Raw genomic sequence first — 22,188 nt, 5'->3', positions numbered from 1 at the left:
ACTTTCCCGCGGGTAATGAAGAACGGGCCATCTTGTTTGGGGCAAACCCCTTAGGCAGAGAGCTGTGGCCAGTGAAGATCCCAGATTAGGAGTCCAGGGAACTGGTCTGTCCCGGTTCTGTCACTGCCTGGCTGGGCAATTGCAGGCAGGGCCCACTGGCCAGGTGACCCTGGACTTGCTTTTAACCCCAACTGCCCACCTGCTTTCTGAGAATTATAATGAAAACAGAGTGATCTTAGCTGTATATACCTCATGGAGTGGCTGTAAGAGCCATAAAGATCGGAGGAAGGAAAGGTCTTCTCTCTCCCTCCCTCCCTTCCTTCCTTTATGGATATTTTAAAAACATTAGAGACATGAGAAAGGATTTTTATTCTCATCATTTTTGAAAATATCAGCCCTTCACTATTATTTTTTGACAACTAGGTTCCTTGTCATATCTTCAACTTTTATTTGTATTTTTAGAATTAAAAAAAAAACACAAGGACTTCCCTGGCAGTCTGGTGGTTAAGACTCCACGCTTCCATGGCAGGAGCCATGGATTCAATCCCTGCTCAGGGAACTAAGATCCCTCATGCCGCACAGCATGGCCAAAAGACAAACAAACAAACAAAGCCACAAATAATACATAAATAATTCTCACTAGAAAAGATTCAAGCAAGACTTAAGTCTTAAGCATATGTATAAAAAATATTAAAGTCCTTTGTGTTCTTTTTCCACGTCCATCCCCAGCCTTAACTGCTACTAACAATTTGCTATGGATCCTTTCAAGCCTTTCTGTGTGCATTTGTTGCATGAATACTTATATACACTGTAATAGGCATCTATTGGTGCATAACAAATTATGCCAAAACCTAGTGGCTTAAAACAACCAATATTTATTACCTCAGAGTTTCTCTGGGTTAAAAATCTGAATGCAGCTTAGTTGAGTGCTTCTGACTTAGGTTTTTGCATGAGTTTGCATCAAGCTGACAAGTGGGGCTTTGGTCTCATCTGAAGGTTCAACTGGAAGAGAATCCCTTCCAAGCTCACTCACGTTGCTGTTGGCTAGAGACATCAGTTCTTTGCCACATGGGCCTCTCCATAGGGCAACTTACAGCATGGAAGCTGGTTTCCTTCAGAGCAAGCAAACAAGAAAGCAAGAGGGGATGCCCAAAACAGAAGCCATACTGTTTTGTAACCTAATCTCAAAAATGACATCCCATCACTTTTGACATTTTCTGTTCGTTAAAAGAGAATCACTACGTCCAGCCCCCCATTTAATGGGAGGGAATGGTGTGAAGGGTCAGATACCAGAAGGTGGAGATTTATTATAAGCCAACTTAGAAGCCACCCACCCCGCTTCCCACCATACACACACACACACAGAAATATGATCACCTTCTCTGGGAGGTCTACCCTTTTAAAAACTGAAGCTCCCATCTCTTAACTTCCTTCACCTTCCTCTGCTTTTTTTTTTTGTCTTTACAACAATTGTCACCTTCTAATAACTTAAATTACCTATGTTTTATGTTTATTTCTTTCTCTCCTAATCAGAATATAAGATCCATGAGGGCAGAGGTTTTTTTGGTCTGTTTGGTTCTCTGCTGTTTCCCCAGCATCTAGAACAGTGCTGGACACATTAGCATTCAACAAATGTTTGTTAATTAAATGCTATATGCATTGTTCTGTAATTTGCTTTTCCTACAAGTCAGCGTATATAAGGTTACATCATTCTTTTTACTGGCTGCTTAATACTCCACATCATGGGCCATTCCATACATTATTTAAAGCTTACCTTCTTGATGGACATTTACTTGTTTCTGTGTCCTCACCATTTAATGCTGCTGCAGACATCCTCATATATGCATCTTCATGCATTTGTATGAATAATTATGAAGAAATGCTCGTAGAAGTCCTGTAGTAACTTCAAGCCCTATCTTTTGTGGTTGAACCACATAAGGAGGGAATTACATAAGGACACTTTTCGTCTGTTTGTTGCTTGTTTGTTTTTACATAAGTCATGTTCACTGACTGCTTCACCTTCTTGTGCCTTGACGTTTAATTTTGCATGATCAGAAAATGCCTATGTAGTGACTTCAGGATTTCAGTTACCTGTTATCTGCTGGGATCTGGTCATTTTTGCCGCCTATGTGTTAACTAATTTCCACAGAGTTAGAATACACTGAAAAGCCATGGCATCCTGGTTTGTGCAAGGCATCAGGGAGAACTTGGAGATAAAACATTACTTTAGTTTTCTAGAAACTTGCCCTCTACTTGGGCATTAAAACATAAGTTAAATATAGACAATAATTCAAGCAGTGAATCAGAAATACGTGTGAGCAGTTCAAGGGCAAGAGAGGCCAACAGGAACTTGGTCAAGACAGGCTTTCTGGGGGGGATGGGGCTTGAGCTACACCTTGAGGGAGGAGAAGGACCTGGAAAGGAGGGCAAGGGAAGATGTTCTAGGTAGGTAACGAGTTATACCTAGAGGGCAGGGGAAGAAGAAGCAGTTCCCTGCTCAGCACTGAAATGCCACAGGAGTCTCCTTGGTTGATTCTGAATCCTTGCAGTAGCAGCTGGCAATGCCTGGGGATCATGACAAATGCCCCGCATCATGAGTGGAAGGTCAGTGGGAGACTCAGTCAGAGTTTTCATCTGAGGAATGCCAGGTGGCAGACAGTTGGCCAGTCATTGCTTCTGGAAAGCTTTGAATGGTGGTTCCAGTACCCAGTCTCTATCTGGCGACAGTTGGTGCCCAGTGTGACCCCCAAGGAGCTCCCCTCTAACCTCCTGTTCTCATCTTCTGCCCAGGACTCTGCATCAGTCACTCTCCCGCCCCTGCCAACCTCCATGGCACAAGCACACAATTTCCTGTTCAAAATTGTGTGTGCTCTGCCTCTGAGTATGGCATGGCTGACTGTAATCTGTTACGAAATCAAACCACTGCCCTGGCTTACCCTCTAGGGCCAAATAACCCTCATGTAGAGAGATTTCTGCAGGACACATAGGCCTGCCCATCTCCCTTTGTCATGGTTCTGACAATGTCATCCGCTTGCTTTGGGAGAAATCCCAACAGCCTGACTCGCCCCATTGCAACCCTCGCTTTAATCTCAGCTGTGAAAAGGGTGGAAACATGGAAACCAAAATGAAGGTCAGAGTGCTCGAGCCCCCATCTGTCCTGAGGATGACACTACCCGCCAGCACAGAGTAGGAGCTCAACAAATATGTGATGAAAAACTAGGTAGTAGTACTATAATGATCCTCCTTTTAGAAGAGCCCCAGCAGGGCAGCTCTGTTTCTTCCCAGTGCACTTCATCCAGGTGGAACAGTTGAAAATGAACAATATGAAGCTGCCTGGAAAGGGAAGCCTTAAGGGCAGCCTCAAGCTATGAGGGGGTTGGGAGCCTTGCCACCGGGCCTGGGTGCTCACCAATCGGGATGGGGCAGAGGAGTGCAGAAGGGGTGTTTTGGCTGGTTTGTCTGCCCCAAACGTTTCCCCTTATTTTTGATTCCAACTGGCACATTCACTTTCTCTTACTGATCTGCAGCCTCTGGGTGTCACCTTACAGCTTCCAGGAGCCCCGCTGTGGCTGCCTAAATTATGTCAAGTTCCCCTCCCTCAGCCAACTTTGCCCTCTTGTTTCCAGACTTTTCAAAGCACTTTCAAAGTTGCTTTTTCATTTGGTCCATTTTAACTGACATGTTATTGGATTTTTTTTTAACTTAACCTATTGGGACAACTACACAGTTCTCCTAGGGAAATAACAGAATTTTTTAAAAAATGAAAAAGTCTCTGAAGACCGATCCTATCTTGCTGACCAGCCAACCTGAGCTAATTGTTTCATTAGGATGGACAGGTCTGGCGTTACAACACCAGGGGGCACCAGTGACTAAATCACCTAGATAAGCTGCCCTTGCTAAGAAATTCTCTCTCTTCATTTGTTTGCTTCATTCTTGTCCTTTCTGTCACCTCAAGAAGAGACAGAAGACGACTTGCATGAAGTTGGTGGGCAGGTGCAGGTGAGGTGGGCTGTGTGTCCAAGGGTAGCTGTTGCTAAGGGAAGTGGGACAGAGGATTCAGAGTTGAGTGCTGTTGCCTGGAGTCTGGGAGGCTCTGAGGATTTTCAGGCATTGTTAGTAATAACTCAGTTAATGGATTTGGCACCGTGACCAGGCTGTGGTGGAGCTTTCTCGTTTGTTTATATTGTCTGAGAAAGCTCCCCTCCCATCAGTGCACATGCTCCCCCATCCCCACACCCCTGCCTTTGGTTCTGTGTGCATCTTCAGCTCCATAATTCACTTGAACCCTTCAAGCCTGGGTTGGGAAGGAGGGGGAGTGGAGTCTGCACTGTCCCTCCCTCTAGGTCAGGGACCAGGCCGTGAAACTGTGTGTGTGTGTGTGTGTGTTTTAATAGACTTTAACTTTTAGAGCAGTTTTAGGTTCACAGCAAAATTGAGGAGCAAGTACAGAGATTTCCAATATACCCTCCTATCCCCAGCCACGGGACAGCCTCCCTCACTATCAGGTCCCCACCAGAGTGATACATTTGTTACAATCAGTGAACTTAAATTGATACATCATTATCCCTCAGTTTACATTAGGGTTCCCTCTTGGTGTAGGACTTACTGTGGGTTTGGACAAATGTACAGTGTGTTGTATCCACCATTATAGTATCAAACGGTTAGTTTCACTGCCCTAAAAATCCTCTGTGCTTTGGCTGTTCATCCCTGCCTCCCCCCAACGCCTGGCAATCACTGATCTTTTTACTGTCTCTGTGGTTCTGCTTTTCCAGAAAGTCATATAGTTGGAATCATACAATATATATAGTCTTTTCAGATTGCCTTCTTTCACTTAGTAATGTTCATAAGTTTCCTCCATGTCTTTCATGGGTTAATAACTAATGTATTTTTAGTGCTGAATAATATTCCATTGTATGAATTTACCACAGTTTATTTAGCCGTTCACCTACTAAAGGGCATCTTAGTGGTTTCCAAGTTTTCATAATTATGTATAAAACTGCTGTAGACATCCATGTGCTGGTTTTTGTGTAGACATACATTTTCAACTAATTTGGGTAAATGCCAGGAGTGTGATTGCTGGATTGTAAGCTAAGAGTATGTTTAGTTTTGTAAGAAACTACCAAACTGTCTTCCATAGTGGAAGACATTTTTCATTCCCACTAGGAATGAATGAGAATTCCTGTTGCTCCATATCCTCACCAGCATTTGGTGTTGTCAGTGTTTTAGATTTTGGCCATTCTAAAACGTGTGTAGTGGTATCTTGTTTTAATTTGCAATTCCCTAATGACATATGATGTGGAGCATCTTCTCATATGCTTGTATGCTATCTGTATATCTTCTTTGGTGAGGTTTCCACTCAAGTCTTTTGCCTATTTTTTAATTGGGTTGTTCATTTTCTTATTGTTGAGTTTTAAGGGTTCTTGCATATTTTGGATAAGCTTTTATCAGATATGTCTTGTGCAAATATTTTCTCCCAGTCTGTGGCTTATCTTCTCATTCTCTTGACAGTGTCTTTTGCAGAGCAAAATATTTTAATTTTAACGAAGTCCAGCTTATCAATTATTTCTTTCATTAATCATGCCTTTGGTGTTATATTTAAAAAGTCATTGCCATATCCATGGGCACCTAGATTTCCTCCTATGTTATCTTCTAGGAGTTTCATAGTTTTGAGTTTTATATTTAGGTTTATGACCCATTTAGAGTTAATTTTTGTGAAGGGTGTAAATCTGTGTCTAGGTTCTTTTGTTTTTTGCATCGGATGTCCAGTTGTTCCAGCACCATTTGTTGAAAAGACTATCTTTGCTCCCTTGTATTACCTTTGCTCCTTTGTCGAAAATCAGTTGTATGTTTATGGAGGTCTATTTCTGGGTTCTCTATTCTGTGCCATTGATCTGTTTGTCTATTCTTTCACCAGTACACACTGCCTTGATTACTATAGCTTTACAGTAAATCTTGAAGTCAGGTAGTGTTGGTTGTCCAACACTTCTTCAATATTGTGTTGGCTATTCTGGGTCTTTTGCATCTCCATGTGAACTTTAGAATCAGTTTGTCAGTCTCCACAAAATAATTTCCTGGGATTTTGATTGAGATTTCAGTGAATCTATAGATCACACTGAGAAGAACTGTCCTCCTTACAACAATGAGACTTCCTACCCATGAACATGGAATATCTTTACATGTATTTAGTTCTGTTTTTGTTTCTTTCATCAGTTTTGTAGTTTTCCTCATAGTCTTGTACATATTTTCTTAGATTTATACCTAAGTATTTCATTTTTTAGGTGCTAATGCAAATGATATCATGTTCTTAATTTTAAATTCCACTTAATCATTATTGATAAATAGGAAAGTGATTGGCTTTGTATATTAGCCTTGTATCCTACAACATTGCTATAATCACTTCTTAGTTCCAGTTTTTTGGTCAGTTCTTTCAGATTTTCTGCATAGATAATCATGTCATCTGCAAACAAAGACAGTTTTATTTCTTCCTTTCTAAGCACTATACCTTTTACCTCCTTTTCTTGTCTTATTGCATTAGCTAGTACTTCCAATGCAATATTGAAAAGGAGTGGTGAGAGGGGACATCCTTGCCTTGTTCTTGGAACTAGAAAGCTTCTGGTTTCTTACCATTAAGCGTGATGTTAGTTGTAGGTTTTTGTAGATGTTCTTTATCAAGTTAAGGCAGTTCCCCTCTATTTCTTTGTTGCTGAGAGATTTTATTATGAATGGGTGTTGGATTTTGTCAAATGCTTTTTTTTTTTTTTGCATTGATTGATAGGCTTTGTGATTTTTCTTCTTTAGCCTGTTGATGTGATGGATTACATTAACTGATTTTCAAATATTGAACTAGCCTTGCATACCTGAGATAAATTACACTTTGTCATGATATATATTTCTTTTTATACATTGTTGGATTCAATTTGGTAGTATTTTGTTGAGGATTTCTACATCTATATTTGTGAGAGATATTGGTCTGCAGTTGTCTTTTCTTGTAATGGCTTTGTTGGTTTTGGTGTTAGGGTAATGCTGGTCTCATAAAAGGAGTTAGGAAATGTTTCCTTTGCTTCCATCTTCTAGAAGATATTGTAGAGGATTGGTATAATTTCTTCCTTAAGTGTGTGGTCCTGGAATTCACTAGTGAACCTATCTGAGCCTGGTACTAGCTGTCTTGGAAGGCTATTAATTACTGATTTTATTTCCTTAATAGATATAGTTTTGGCAGATTGTATCTTTCAAGGGTGCTTTTGCTGCATCCTGCTAATTATGAAAAGTTGTATTTTCATTTTCAATCAGTTCAAAATATTTTAAAATTTCTCATGAGATTTCTTCTTTGACCCGTGTGTTACTTAGCAGTATGTTATTTAATTTCCAAGTATTTGGGGATTTTTCCAAATATGTTTCTTTTATTGATTTCTGATTTAATTCCACTGTGGTCTGAGAACAGATATTGTATGATTTCTATTATTTTAAAATTGTTAAGATGTGTTTTATGCCTCAGATTGTGCTCTGTCTTGGTAAATGTTCCATGTGAGCTTGAGAAGAATGTGTGTTCTGCTGTTGTTGGATGAGGCAGTCAATAAATATCCAGTTGATTAATGTGACTGTTGACTTCAACTATGTCCTTACTGATTTTCTGCCTTCTGTTTCTGTCCATTTCTGATAGAGGGGTGTTAAAGTCTTCAGCCATAATAGTTGGTTCATCTATTTCTCCTTGCAGTTCGCTGTTTTTGCCTTATGTATTTTGGTGCTCTGTTGTTACGTGCATACATATTAAGGTTTTTAGTGTCTTCTTGGAGAATTGACCCCTTTATCATTGTGCCCTTTGATGTCTCTGATAACTTTCCTTGCTCTGAAGTCTGCCCTGTCAGAAATTAATATAGCTACTCCTGCCTTCTTTTGATTAGTGTTAACATCGTATATCTTTCTCCATAACTTTAATTTTAATCTGTATGTGTCTTATATTTAAAGTGTGTTTCTTGTAGATGATACGTACTGGGTCTTGTTTTGTGATCCATTCTGACAATCCCTGTCTTCTAATTGGTGTATTTAGACCGTTGACATTTAAATTGATTATCAGCATAGTTGGATTAATGACTACCTTTTTTGCTATTGTTTTCCATTTGATGCCCTTGTTCTCTGTTCCTGTTTTTGTCTTCCACATTCTTTCCACCTTTTGTGGTTTTAATTGAACATTTTATATGATTCCATTTTCTCTTCTTAGCATATCAGTTCTTCTCCTCCTCCCCCTTCCTCTCCCCCTCATCCCCCTCCCCCTTATCCCCCTCCTCACCCCCTCCTCCTCCTCCTTTTTTCTTATTTTAGTGCTTACCCTAGAGTTTGCAATATACATTTACAACTAATCCAAGTCCACTTTCAAACAACACTCTAATACTTCATGGGTAGTGCAAGTACCTTATAATAACAAAATACTCCTAGTTCCTCTGTCCCACTCCTTATATTGTTGTAGTCATTCATTTCACTTATACATAAGCATATATTTTCTATACATATATATAAGCATAATAATTGAAAACATTGTTGCTATTATTATTTTGAAAAATTGTTATCTGTTAGATCAAGTAAGAATTTAAAAACTAAAAGTTTTTATTTTAGCATCACTTATTCCTTCTCTGATGCTCTTCCTTTCTTTATGTAGATCTGAGTTTTTGACTGATATCATTTTCCTTCTTTCTGAAGAACTTTTTTTTTTTAAGTTGTAAAATATTTTTTATTGTAAAAACAGAGTCAATAGAGGTTGACAACATAAATGTTATCTCAGAACATTTCCCCTTGGTTCCTGAATTTGCTAGGTTCCTATGTACCAGCAAGTCTCCATTAGCACTTCTCAGATTTCATGGTCCTTTTTGGATATGTTTATTGATTATATGTAAATATTGCTTAGAAACAGAAGTCCATATGATATTAAAACAAACAAAAAAACCTGTTGTGCCTTTCTTTCACGTTTCCTAAAGGGAGATCTATATATCTCAGGTGCTTTCACAATTTAAAAGTAAAGTTAGTGCCTTAACCAAACCAAAGAATCCTCCATCACAAGTTATTAAATCAAACCTCTCATGACATTTGCAATATATCCAGATTTAACAATTTTAAAACAAAAGAATTTAGAATTTAAAACAAACTTCAGACTGATTTTTCATATTTGAAAGATTACAGTTATTTGCAGCATACAAATGGAGAGAGTAGTGCAAAATGCACCATTTTATATGATAAATATACTTTCAACCTAATGGCTGCTTCAAAAGCAAAGAGTGAAAAATTACGTCTTCTTAAAAGCAATCTAGACTGACTCAATAAAGTTCACAATTTAGAAAGATCAGTTGCTACTCTATTTCCATAGATTGCAAAATGATTTCAGAAACAGATTAAACATACAATTGTTTTACAAAAATAGAAATATTGTTTGGGACTTTACAAAACTTTATAAAATATAACACAATATTTGTAAATTCAAGATAGTTGCACACTGAAATAGAAAATACTTCCAGAAATATGAAGTCTAGTCAAACTTAACTGGTCTCTCCTAACCATTCTCATACATCATTTCTTCCAGATCTTCAACCTAAGTAGATCTGTGCTCTAGCATGAGATTTTTTTTAAAAGAGATTGGTTAATTTCAAGAAGTTGTATAAGAATTTTCATTCTAGAAACAATGTTAAAGCAGATGAATTTACACCTAAAAATATGTCTTATTAAAAGTAGAAATAATGCAATGACAATTTGTATTTGATAAATTTCAAACGGAATTCCTCAGAATGACAATTATAATTTGGTACCTACAAAAAGTAAAAATATACAGTAATCACAACTATTTTATGGAAAAATATTTATTCATATGGAATAAAGAACCTCTAAATTTAGTTATTTGTAGCTGTCAAATGAGAAGTATTTTCTAATTACACCCATTTATAACATTCATTTTACACCTCAAAGAGCACCAGTGTATTTTTAAAACAAACTAAAAACTGAGACGGTAGGGGCTTATTACATGCAACAGTGCTATTATGATAAGGCACCACCTGCTATATGAAAAAGCCAAACAAAGTATTTCCAAAGCATGTATTTCTGTAACTGGTGTCTTAACCTTTAGATAGGATGGTTAGAAAAAAGCTAATAACATTATTAGCTAACCACGTCATACTCCTTTTCCATCATTCTTTGCTTTTAGTTTTTCCATATTACAGAACATATAATAAACAACAGTATAGTACGTGATATGTTAAATAAACATCTTTTCCCAACCATTCAAGAAAATAGTGTAGAATTAAAACAAGAATAAGAAACCAAAATTTTTTCTGATATATTCGCAATAGTCTATCCCTGTAGAAGAATAGGGAGCTGGGTGAGGTGAGGAGAGAGTGGCAGCAGCAGTTGGGGTTGGGGATTGGTAACAGGACCTATTTTCTATAGAATATATTGAGGCACATAGGTTAAAAGTTTCTCAGGCAAATTCATGGCTAGAGCAAAATTGACAGAAAGCTCAGGATTTTACATTCCCCCCAGAGCTGATTTCTCAGATAGTCACATCCGATTAAATATTTCAAAATATGCCTTTAGTCACGGCTATCATCATCATCATCATCATCATCATCATCATCATCATCATCATCAGATACATCATTTAAAGGAGACTTCAGTGACTGACTATAAGAGTCCGATCTAGTAGGCTGGCACCTGGCCATGTCCCCAATAGAAAGCAGGTCATAGTAGAAGTCACAAATCCTCACAGGCTTAGAGGACTGGCTGGGAAGAAGAAGTCTCTTTTCAGAGCAGGGCCCACAGACAACAAAACCACATTTGCGGCAGTGGTGACGACGATTAACAGGTGTGAATTTTGCTCTCTGACAGCGCATACATACAGTTGCCTCAGAGTCAGGAACCCAGACAGCAGCATGTTCATTACCGGGTGTCTTCCCACTTTTGGAGAGCAAATCAGTAACACGTTTACTTATGTGATTCATCCATTCTGATTTCTCAGTGGCAGTGGCAGAATAAACTGCAAACGATTTAGTTGGTGTCTTGATCAGCCATCCATTCCTCAAGTCTCCCTCATCTTTGATAGAATCAATTGTGACATTTTCCAGGGGAATACTATGTTATTTGTTATATTTTTTCTTCTGGATGACAATATTGCCATATACAAGAATATCATTAAATAAGAAAAACTGCCTTGCTTTAGGCTTTTTTCTGCACAACTTAGTCAATACTCCTTCTCCAATAAGAACCCGTCCAGGTATAGTTAAGGGTTGGCCAGCAGCTCCAAAACAGTTTTCTACTATATTTTCACATCTAGTATTTGCTTCACTGTTTGCCAAGCGATCCACCATCTTTTGCTAATAGCCTCCAAACTTGGGAACTCCACACTCCAGAGGCCCTCCTTTCCACATGCTGCCTCTCCCCTTCTGCCTGAAGAACTTCTTTTAACATTTCTTGCAAGGCAGGTCTATTGGCAACAAATTCCTTCAATTTTTATTTGTCTGAGAAAGTCTTTATTTCTCCTTCACTTTTGAAGGATAATTTCACAGGCTACGGAATTCTGCAATTTTTTTTTTTCCCTCTCAGTACTTTAAATATTTCACTGTACTCTCTTCTTGCTTATGTGGTTTCTGAGAAGAAGTCAGATGTAATTCTTATCTTTGCTTCTCTGTAGGTAAGGTGTTATTTCCTTCTGGTTTCTTTCAGGATTATTTTTCTTTATGTTTGATTTTATGCAGCTTGTATATGATATGCCTAGGTGTAGTTTGTTATTGGTTTTGATTTTTGTCATTTATCCTGCTTGGTGTTCTCTAAGCTTACTGGGTCTGTGGTTTGGTGTCTGACTTTAATTTGAGGGCACTCTCAGTCATTTTTGCTTCAAATATTTCTTTTGTTCATTTTTCCCTTTTTTCTCCTTCTAGTATTCCCATACACATATGTTACACCTTTTGTAATCATTCCACATTTCTTAGATATTCTTTTCCTTTTTTTTCAGTATGTTTCCCTTGCTTTTCTGTTTTGGAAGTTTCTATTGACATATCCTCAGGCTCAGAGATTCTTTTCTCAGTTATGTCCATTCTACTAATGGGCCCATCAGTGACCTTCTTCGTTTCTGTTACAGTGTTTTTGAGTTCCAGCATTTCCTTCTGAGTCTTTCTTAGAATTTCCATCTCTCTGCTTGCCCATCTGTTCTTACATGCTGTCTACTTTATTGATTAGAGCCTGTAACATATCAATCATAGTTGTTGTAAATTCCTGGTCTGGTTATTCTAACATCCCTGCCATGTCTCAGTCTGGTTCTGCTGCTTGCCCTGTCTCTTCAAACTGTTTTTTGCCGTTTAGTGTGCCTTGTAATTTTTTTTTTTTTTTTTTCTGATCGTCAGACATGATGTGTTGGGTAACAGGAACTGCAATAAAAGGCCTTTAGTAACATGGTGCTAAGGTGTTGGGGGAGGGGAAGCATTCTGTAGTCCTATGATTAGATCTTAGTCTTTCTGTGAGCCTGTGCCTCTGAACTATGAGCCTTAGACATGTTTCTCAGGGTCCCCCCCCCACCTCCACCTATGTGGGACAGGATAGCTAGCATGGACTGGAGTTGGGTATTTCTCTTCCCGCATGTTGCTTAGGATCTGATAAAACTACAATAGTTCAGTCTGTGGCGAAATAGCTTCTCCTGAGAGTAGGCCTTGTTAAGAACAGGGTGCTCTGGTATGTTTCAAAATCCTTTCCCTCTCCCCCTGTCATAAGCAGGAGGGAATTTTTCTCCAGTATTCACTGTGAGAAACCTGGTCAGACAACTAGAGGTAAAGCTCCCCCAAGTGCGGGGACCCCTATGACAGGGTCAGCCTAGAGTCTTTGACTCTCAGACCTGTCCACTCTGGGACCCCAGCAGTTCGCCAATTTCAGTGCCAGCTTCCCTACCCTGCGATGGTTTCCACGGGGCTGCAGCTCGGGAGTTTCTGCTCCACTAAGTTGTGATTCATATAGTTACCTGTCTGTCTCTCCCTCAGGGCAGCGGTTTGCCCTGTGACCTTACTTCTCTGATAAATCTTAAGAAGAGTTGTTGATTTTCCAGTTTGTTCAGCTTTTTACTCATTAGGGCAGACCAACAACTTCCAAGCTCCTTACGTGCTGGACTGGAAACCCAGACAGTTTACGTCTTCGCCTTTGATGTCCTACACCAAGGACAACGAAGTGATGTGGACAAAACAAAGACATCCAAGCATGGCCTTTGTGCCTTTGAACCCAGATTTTGGATTTGAAAGGGGCCTTGGAGGTCACCTCATTCAGTCTCCTTGTTTTCAGATGAGCATCTTGATAGGCTGTACTGTGGGCATTCCTCTCTCGGGAATATTCCCACATTTCAGCAGAGTAATAGAGTGAACTGAGTACGGGGGACCCATTTGGGTTCAACATCCAAATGAACTTTCTTCAGAGAAACCAATTAAGTTCTACAGTCAGTGTTCTACTCCCTGAAAGGAAATTTCAATGTGATTTGTATTTATCCATAAACTGGTTATCTCCGTATGGTGGTTTGATGGATGATTTTAGTTCTGTGTGAGGGGATGGTGGGTGATCTTTCATTTTTCTTTTTTTGTCTTTCTCCATTTTCCAAATTCTAACGAATGAACATGTGTTCCTTTTACAAGCAGCACAAAATAAGGTAATGTTTTAGGTTGTGACCATTTGGAAGCCTCTCCTCTGTGCTTCCTTACAGTCTGCAAGATGAACGTTCACCGGCGCTGCGAGACCAACGTGGCCCCCAACTGTGGCGTGGACGCCAGGGGCATTGCCAAAGTGCTGGCCGACCTGGGCGTCACTCCAGACAAAATCACCAATAGTGGCCAGAGGAGGAAAAAGGTAACTGGCTCTTTGGTGGTGTTGCTGGAGCTCTTTGTGAGCCAGCATCTCTGTGTTGGCTTCCCGAGTGTCACTTGGAGCGAAGTTCTGAGACTGCTGGGTTTGAGACACTGGACTTGAAGCAGCACGTGCTTCAAGAAAAAAGAAAAGGTCAGGCAGGTAACATGAAAGTCTCCTTCGGTTCCAGAGGTGGGGAAAAGCTAAGCAAGTCTCAAGTGTGGTGTTTCTTAGGGGAACGTCAGCTTCAAAATGAGGACTCTGGAATTCCCTCCAGAAGAGACTCAACTCTAGACAGGGAAATAGACTGATCTGCCTCCAGGACTGGCATGAAAGCAATGTCAGTGCTCAGACTTTGCCTCTGGTATCACTTTAATGAGGATAAATGGATGAAGAGCTGGAACCACATTCTTTTCTAGGGAGCAAGCCAAGAAGATTTGTGATAGTGCCAGCACTCGGCTGCCCGAGGAATATTGTTATGTCCCGCGACATGAAACATCTGGGCCTGTCTTTGGAGACCAAAGCCCTGTCTCTATCCATGTGACATTCTGAATGTCAGTAGGAAGAGATCCATTTGCTAAAATGTTATTTTGGTAAGTCAGGGCCCACAGATGTAAATAGAGCTAAAGGTATCCGTAGCATTTTGTTTGAAGGCCCTTCTTAGCCTTGGCTCCTAGCCTAGAAAATGTAAGAATTCTCTGAAAGACTAAGTTATGAGAAAATTGGAACCATGTTAACTGGGCAAGAAATCCTGGTGGGGGTGGGTGGCCCTTGTTGCCCAGTATCAGGCATTTTTTTTTTTTTTTTACTAGAAAACAAGCCTGACTCTGGGGCCTCTCCAACTTGACTCCTAAATGTTGTCCCTGAATTTTCCCTTGAAATACCTTCTGAAGGGCATTTTAGAAGCTGCCCGCACCTTTTCCCTGCTGCCTCTCAGAGGAGCCTTTTCCCTTGAATGGGAAGGTTTGGGTTGTTTCCATCTTCTTAGACTGCTTCTTCCTTACCTTTCTAATAAACAAAGCAGTTTTTTAAGGATTGGAGAAAAAAACATTCTCTTCTCTGGTTAACTGTGAGATTTTGTGCTTCTGGGGGCTCTTCTCAGCTCTGTCAGTCCCACTGGTGGAAACAGGACTTCAGTTATTGACCCAAGACATTGGAGTTGCAAGCAGAATGTCAGCACCCAGAATGCTGGGGCCCCACCGAGGAGGCGGGTTAGACGAACACCCTGCGATGACAGTGTTGAACACACACATTTATGAGCTCTACAGAGAGCCCTGTTCAGGGGACATGGTTTGGTTTCTTGCTAGAAGCAAACTGAGGCAGAATCCTTATTGTCCTGAAACATTTCAGAGAAAACTCAGTACCTGCCCCCTCCCCTGTATTTACATTGGCCATAATGGCAGTAGCCAGGCATTGTCTATCTGTCCTGGATTTGGGAGATCCTGGAGGTAAGAAGCCAACATGGAGAAATTTAGGAAGGAACAAAGTCAAAGACTAAAGGACTTCAGTCCTGATATTTTTATTGCTTTGATGCTTCTAATGCAAAAGCTGGAAAAAGTCAAGTGAACCAAATAGTAGCTCAAGTTAGTACAAGAGGATGGGAGACAAGTGCCCTTGGCCAGAAGCTTAAAGGGCTTTTTTGCAGGAGCGTCAGGCTTGCTAGAGCTTTGGTTCCCTTCACATTGCCCCTTGCAAGTAGTCCATCATTCAGAAAGAACGTGTGTGCACAGCAGGTAGATCAAGAGTAAAAGGGAGCAGAAGGGCTTGCAATCTCTGAGTCTAAACCTCTGACTTAAATGGGAACTTAAAATGGATATGCCAGCATCTCTGCCAGGAAGTAGACTTCACTGGGGGTGTCCTGCTAAAATTTGCCAATTGCCGACAAATACCGATACGCCTGAAGATGTTTATTGAGCTTCTGTTATGTGTATCACTCTGTGCAATCACCAGGGGCAATACAAATACTAGATAGGGTCTTACTTTCAAAGAACCTACAGTCTACCTGAGTAGAGAGCCCCAAACTAAATAAAGCTGAACAAGGTAATGAGTAAATGGCAAGCGGCTGTTAGAGGCAAGTGTCAAGTTGCTCTGGATGAGGTAACTTGCATTTCTTGGGTAGGCAGAGGAGGGTTTCATGGAAGGGGTAAGGTTGGGCTTTGCTTGGAAAGGTCAGCTGTATTTGGATAGGATAAAAATCAAGCAAACTGACATCTCTTGTGTTCTTCCCTTTAACTGGCAAATGAAACCTTGAGTCTCTGCCTTCAAATTGTCAATTCAGCAACTGCTACTGTGCGCCAGGGACTCCTAGGGCCCCTGGCATCGTTTCTTGATGCTTTTGACCTCAGGGAAACTCCCCACACTCCCTTCTGATCCCTCTCTCCCCTCGTTCTCTCCCTCTCTCTAGCTCATTGCTGGTGCTGAGTCCCCACAGCCTGCTTCTGGAAGCTCACCGTCTGAGGAAGATCGATCCAAGTCGGCCCCCACCTCCCCTTGTGACCAAGGTGAGACTCTCAGATTTGCTTCTTTACCTCTGAGCTCTGTCCTTGGAAGGACGAGGGAGCCCGAGGCCTCTTCATCCAAGAATGGCCTTGTGAGCAGAAACAGCCAGCAGCCCTGGAGCATCTCCAGATGACCTTTCCCAGCTGACTCCTTAGCTGTGCTTTCCCTCTACAAGGCTTTCTTGAGGGTGAGGTACTAAATGGCTGTGCCAGCCTGAAATCCCCGCCCCAGGCAGGGTGAGAGAGAGAGAGCTGGGGTGCTGTGGTTCTTTCTTTTCTTTTGCCTCTCCCTGATTCCACGTTCAGGAGAGGGAGAAGCCCTTCTCTTACCCCGCTGCCCAGCGTCTGCTCCCAGGCCCGTCAGCACTGCTCAGTTGAGTCTGACTTCCTTCCTCCCTGACTCTCATCATGGTACCCGAAACCTGAGAACAGGGCAGGAGTCGGGGGATGGGTGGGGATAGGAAGGTGAAGCTGGCGAAGAGTCTGGGAGAAGCAGTGGGGAGGAAGCCAGCTCTAGGACTGAATCCCCTCTAGAGCTCAGCTCAGGACATTTCCTTCCCTGTCAGAAGGTGCTGAAAGTCATCAAAGGTTTCTGAATTCTACAGGCATCCAAGGATGCCGAGGCTGAGGAGGGACTTACACGTTTAAGACCTTCCCCTCTGGTGACCAGAACCAGATCTCACTGGGAAGGGATCTTTGCATCGGCAGAACATTCACAATCATTAATGAATCATAACAGTAGTGCCTTGATGTTCTGTAGCCCCTTTTCTTTCGTCTTCCTTATCCTAATTTTATGCTCACGCCAACTCTCTTGTCCATGCTCCCTTACTGTCCCCAGGTTACAGGGTGGGAAGTGGAAGGCAGAGAGTTGAAAAGGTTTGTCCAAAGGTCAGGAACTAAGTCAGTGGTAAGGGTGAGACTGCGCCCCTCCTGGCATAGGGACCCCGTTCTCAGAATCCATGCCATTGAACCCCCCCTGGGGGTCATCACTGTGACCCAGCCCTTCTTACCTAGGAGTAAATAAAACAGCTGCAAGGGGGTGTGCCAGTCCTGAGGCCACAAAATAATTGGTCTGAGTCCCTCTTCATGCTGCTCTGGTTTACTTTCTGCATCTTTATACTCTGCTTCATTTCAAAAGAGGTTTGACCCATCTGTTAGTAAGCTGACGGTACTCTGGGGCCTCCAAGCAAGCAGGTACTATCCCGGCCCAGTGTGGGTATTTTCATGTTTCCCTTTTTTAATGCTGAGAGCTCCTTTGAGAGCTTCAAGGAGACAGGGTCATATGGTAAAGAGACCCCAAGTAAGGGATGAGGTGCCCGGGTTCCTAGGCCTGGTCCTTGCCCAGAGTGCTGTCCAGCCTTGGCAGGACACCGTGCCCCTCAAGACCTCTCTTTGGCCCCAGTCAGTGCAAGTACGGCATTCCCCAGCAGTGTTGTGAGCACAAAGGGACGTGAAAACCCTCTTAGCAAGACATGGCATTATTGCAGAGCAGAAATAAGGCGCTATTCCTCTTCCCTCTGTTGTAAGAACACATAGAAAGACATTGTCTTCAAGTTTTAATATCCCCAAGCATCCAAGTTCTGTCTTCCAAAATCCATTTATTAACTTGCCTTGGAAGTTATGCTGAGAAGCTCTGTGCTGAGACCAAAAGTTATACTTAGTTAAGAGTAAGAGATAGAAAACTGCAGAATTGGCGTGGGCATATCTGTAGACTCGGAAGCTGTCTTCACCCCTCCCCTCTACCCTGTCCCGACACATCTCAGAGGACTCAAACTCCAGATCTAAGGAAGATCTCCAGGTTCCTGGAGTGAGCTCTCATGGGCCTCAGTCCTTCTGAAAAGAAGCCAAAGTTGTCTTTATGTCAAGCAGCACGTGGTCACTAATGCGTGATTCTGATTCCCAAGGGTCAGTAGTTTGTGTTCCCCTCCTGTGATCCCAGTTATTCACGAGCATCTTTTAAAAATGGGTTATGCTTAAGATGCCCATTTCTACACAGAGGAGTGTACGTCTTGGTGAATATATAGCTAACAATAAAGCTTCCTCAAATAGAAAAGGTCAAAGGATCATCCAGCCTTATCATCCCCAGGTAATTCAGGTCACATACTCTGGAGGGGCACAAGGCTGTGTCATAGTTGTGAAATTGTACTGAGGAATCCCTGTCCCATCCAAGATAAATTTGCAGCATGTCACTCTTGGGAAGCAGTTCTTTTGGTAATGATAAGCCCATTGCTCATTTTGTTAAATAACCTGGTGTAAGATGGGTGTTTAGAATAAACCCAGCAACAAGGCCAAATAAACTCCCTTAGAAGGTAAAGGCTTCTTAGTCCCAGCTATTGAAATAATTACCTCACCAATAATTACTGTAACAATGGTTCTCCATTAGTCATTGTTCTAATTTTCAAAGGAACCTTGAAGGGTACCTGTTGCCTTTGGGACTCTGCGAGGTTCCAGAGAAGGCCAGGATACCTGCATTACACCTAGAATAATGGAATAAACAGGCTACTGGCTGAAGGGGGCTTTCAGAGAGGTGGCCTGATCCCAGAGTAAAAGGAAGATCTGAAGGAGCTGGTTGGCGGGGACGGCCTCCTCTTTGCATGCCTAGGCCTTGCTCTACGTTAGGTGCCAAGGAAAGTGTGCAGAGCAAATGAAGGCACGTAAAGGGATGCCCCACTGGGTCTGCTGCTATGAAAAACCAGAAAGAGGGCTGAGAGCTCATGGGGGTAAATTCTGAGTATTAAATCCTAATGGGAAGGGCTCGTGAGGTATGCGCTAATGCAATATCTTGTCACCCTTGGCCCTAGAAATAAAAGAACTTGAAAACAACATCCGGAAGGCCTTGTCATTTGACAACCGAGGGGAGGAGCACAGGGCAGCAGCATCCACCGACGGCCAGCTGGCGAGCCCGGGCGAGAATGGTGAAGTCCGGCAAGGCCAGGCCAAGCGCTTGGGCCTGGATGAGTTCAACTTCATCAAGGTGTTGGGCAAAGGCAGCTTCGGCAAGGTCTGTGACATGCAGGGGCAGGGCTGCTGGTTTGATCCAAGATTAAGTGATGAACATTTCAGCCTAGTCTGCTTATGTTTTCCTTCCTTGTTGAGTGCAAATGGCCTGAGGCCAAGCAGACAGGAGCCAGGGTTCTGCTGCTAACTAGCTGTGGGACTTCAGTGTAGTCATTACACCTCTCTGGGATTTAGTTTTTCTCGTTTGTCAAATGGCGATAGGAATCAAGTGAGAGAGTGGGGGAGAAAGCACTTGGAACGGTTTAAATTGCATTACGTGTGCTTGGCATGCCATTATCGATAATAGTAACGATAGCTTTCTTCCCTTCAGAGATCCGCCTGAAATTCTGGTTTTAATTCATCATGAAGACTTTGGAAATGAACTCTAGAATCTCTGCCCTCAGTGAACTTGGGGCTCAAAGGAAATCTTAGCATGTATTACTTTGGAAATATAATGTTATTCAACTGACTTTTCCGCCCCTGACTAAATGTCTTGTTTATCCTCTGCACCTGGCAAGAGATTGAGCACAACTGTCTCATGTCTTGAATGAGGGGCCACTGCCCTCGGTTCCATTCTCCCTCTCCTGCTCACCCCGAGCCCGACACAGCGATGTGGGGCGTGGGTGCAGTGTGTGCCCACTAAAGCACTTGCAGTGACCAGCCAGCATTCTGAAGGTGGGGTGAGATGGAAGAATAATCCCGGTTTATTTTAGACAGAAGATGGAAGGGCAGAGAGCCTAGGAAGCTGGTTAACACTTCAGTTCAGACCCCTGATTATTCCTGCTCTTCACAAGGCCATGCCTAGGGGTCGATGGGAGTCACCTTTCTAGGACCTCCCAGAGCAGAGCGCCGGTGCTCTGGGGCCCAGGTGCCTGGCTCTGGGAGCTCCCAGGGGTCCCATGCCCTCACACATCCTGGACTTTTGCAGGCTGAGCTGCAGACCCGCTCCACTTCTCTCCGAAGGGAGTGGCTCTCTGGAACCCCCAGGCTATGAGACCCGGTTCTTAACCCATCTCACCTGCCCCATCTCATCCTGAGATCGCAGTGGCAGGAAAGGAACTGGGATTGGCTTAAATGGCAAAAGCTGAAGCAATCACATTCTTTGGAGACTGGTTAAATAAGAAACAGACCCCAGTCCTCTGAGGAGGCATAACTCTGGGATGTGAGCAGGACCTGGTTTAATTTTAAACAAGATTCAAGGGGAAAGAAGCAGGCTCAGAGTTTCCAGGTTTCCATAGGGTATAAGCAGGATGGGAACTCTGATGACTCCAGAGCATTTAGGTTGCTTCTTCAGAGAAATTGCAGCCAAAGTTTGAGCCAGTTTTAAAGAGTTTGTATTATATGTGGGCGACAAAGGTCTTCAGGGTAACATCCTGAACACCCTCGTGAAGCCTCTGAGTTACTGTTCTTTAGCTCTACTAGAATACTGTACTTAGGAGTTATTTAATGGGAGAAAGTCTTGTCACATTTATAGGGAAATGAGTGCAAAAATATCAAATGATAGGAAAACTTTAAGAAAATAGAACTGTTAATTTGCTCTCTAGAGAAGGAATCACATTCCCAGCTTTAAAGCTATAGAGGAAACCATAAAGGTAAACGAGGACAGATTCGACTACATAAGATACGGGACCCTGTTCAATAGAAAAAGATAACAGAAAATCATAAAACAGTCTTAGAAAAACATTTGCAAAAAGTAAAGTGGTAGTAACTTTATATACCAAGCTCATACAGATGTGTAAGAAAATAGATAACTAGACGGAGGAAATTGACAAATAATTCGCACAAAAAATAAATATAATTAGAAAACAAATATTTTTAGTTTCATTACAAGTTAAAACAGCATTGAGGTAACACTTCACACCCGTGACATGAGCAAAAATGTTTTTTAAGTGAAAGCACCCACTGTTGGTAAATTTGCGTGAAACTAAAGCACTTCTACATTGCTAGTGGCAGATTATATTGTACATCCTCTTTGAAAGTCAGTTAGGAAATGTGCGAAATATTTCACTCTATAATCCACTTCTAAGGCTTTCCATCTTAAAACTGTGGTATAAAAGAAAGAAAAAATTATACGTATAAAAATGCTTGATGCAGTTTATTTATATAATACTTAATAATTAGATGTAACTCAAGTGTCTAATATGAGGTAAATGGTTTAACTGTTGCTGATATACTTGAATTGAGTATCAGCAACCATGATATGGTGGAGACCATGTACAGAAATGCTTATGAAGGGCTTCCCTGGTGGCACAGTGGTTAAGAATCCGCCTGCCAATGCAGGGGACACGGGTTCGAGCCCTGGTCTGGGAAGATCCCACATGCCGCGGAGCAACTAAGCCCGTGTGCCACAACTACTGAGCCTGCGCTCTAGAGCCCACGAGCCACAACTACTGAAGCTCGCGTGCCTAGAGCCCCTGCTCCGCAACAAGAGAAGCCACTGCAATGAGAAGCCCGTGCACCGCAATGAAGAGTAACCCCCCGCTCACTGCAACTAGAGAAAGCCCGCACGCAGCAACAAAGACCCAACAGCCAAAAATAAATAAATAAATAAATTTATTAAAAAAAAAAAAAAAAAAAAAAAAAAAAAGAAATGCTTATGAAATAATGTTCAGTTAAAAACAAATCTATTTGCTGTACTCTAATTGCAAGTATGACAAATTATATGAACATATGAGTAATTATTTAATAGATGTGCATTGAACTTTTCTTTGCCTGGACACTGTTAGAGATTAAAAATAAATAAATTGTAGTAGCTGTATTAGGATGGGTAGTCTTTACATTTTAAATACTATTATGCTATTTAAAATTAAAGAAAAAAAGGAGTTAGTTTTTAAAGCATTTGATG

General features: G+C 41.8%; 1 protein-coding gene and 1 pseudogene across 2 annotated transcripts in view; one reads left to right on the top strand and one right to left on the bottom strand.

Annotated features, from left to right (window-relative positions):
• Window positions 1-22,188, top strand: part of PRKCE (protein kinase C epsilon) — a 510,142-nt gene that overhangs the window by 328,744 nt on the left and 159,210 nt on the right. For both annotated transcript variants that reach the window (XM_036872893.1, XM_036872894.1), the window contains 3 exons: window positions 13,709-13,851; window positions 16,253-16,349; window positions 19,148-19,347. In XM_036872893.1, the coding sequence (XP_036728788.1) occupies window positions 13,709-13,851; window positions 16,253-16,349; window positions 19,148-19,347 (440 nt within the window). The remainder of the gene's footprint in view (window positions 1-13,708; window positions 13,852-16,252; window positions 16,350-19,147; window positions 19,348-22,188) is intronic.
• On the bottom strand, window positions 10,569-11,342 carry LOC118906275 (annotated as a pseudogene).

This window comes from Balaenoptera musculus, chromosome 13 (assembly GCF_009873245.2).
Source record: "Balaenoptera musculus isolate JJ_BM4_2016_0621 chromosome 13, mBalMus1.pri.v3, whole genome shotgun sequence".
Taxonomy (NCBI): Eukaryota; Metazoa; Chordata; class Mammalia; order Artiodactyla; family Balaenopteridae; genus Balaenoptera; species Balaenoptera musculus.
The sequence above is the reverse complement of the archived record's forward strand: the minus strand, read 5'-3'. Positions and strand labels throughout refer to the sequence as shown.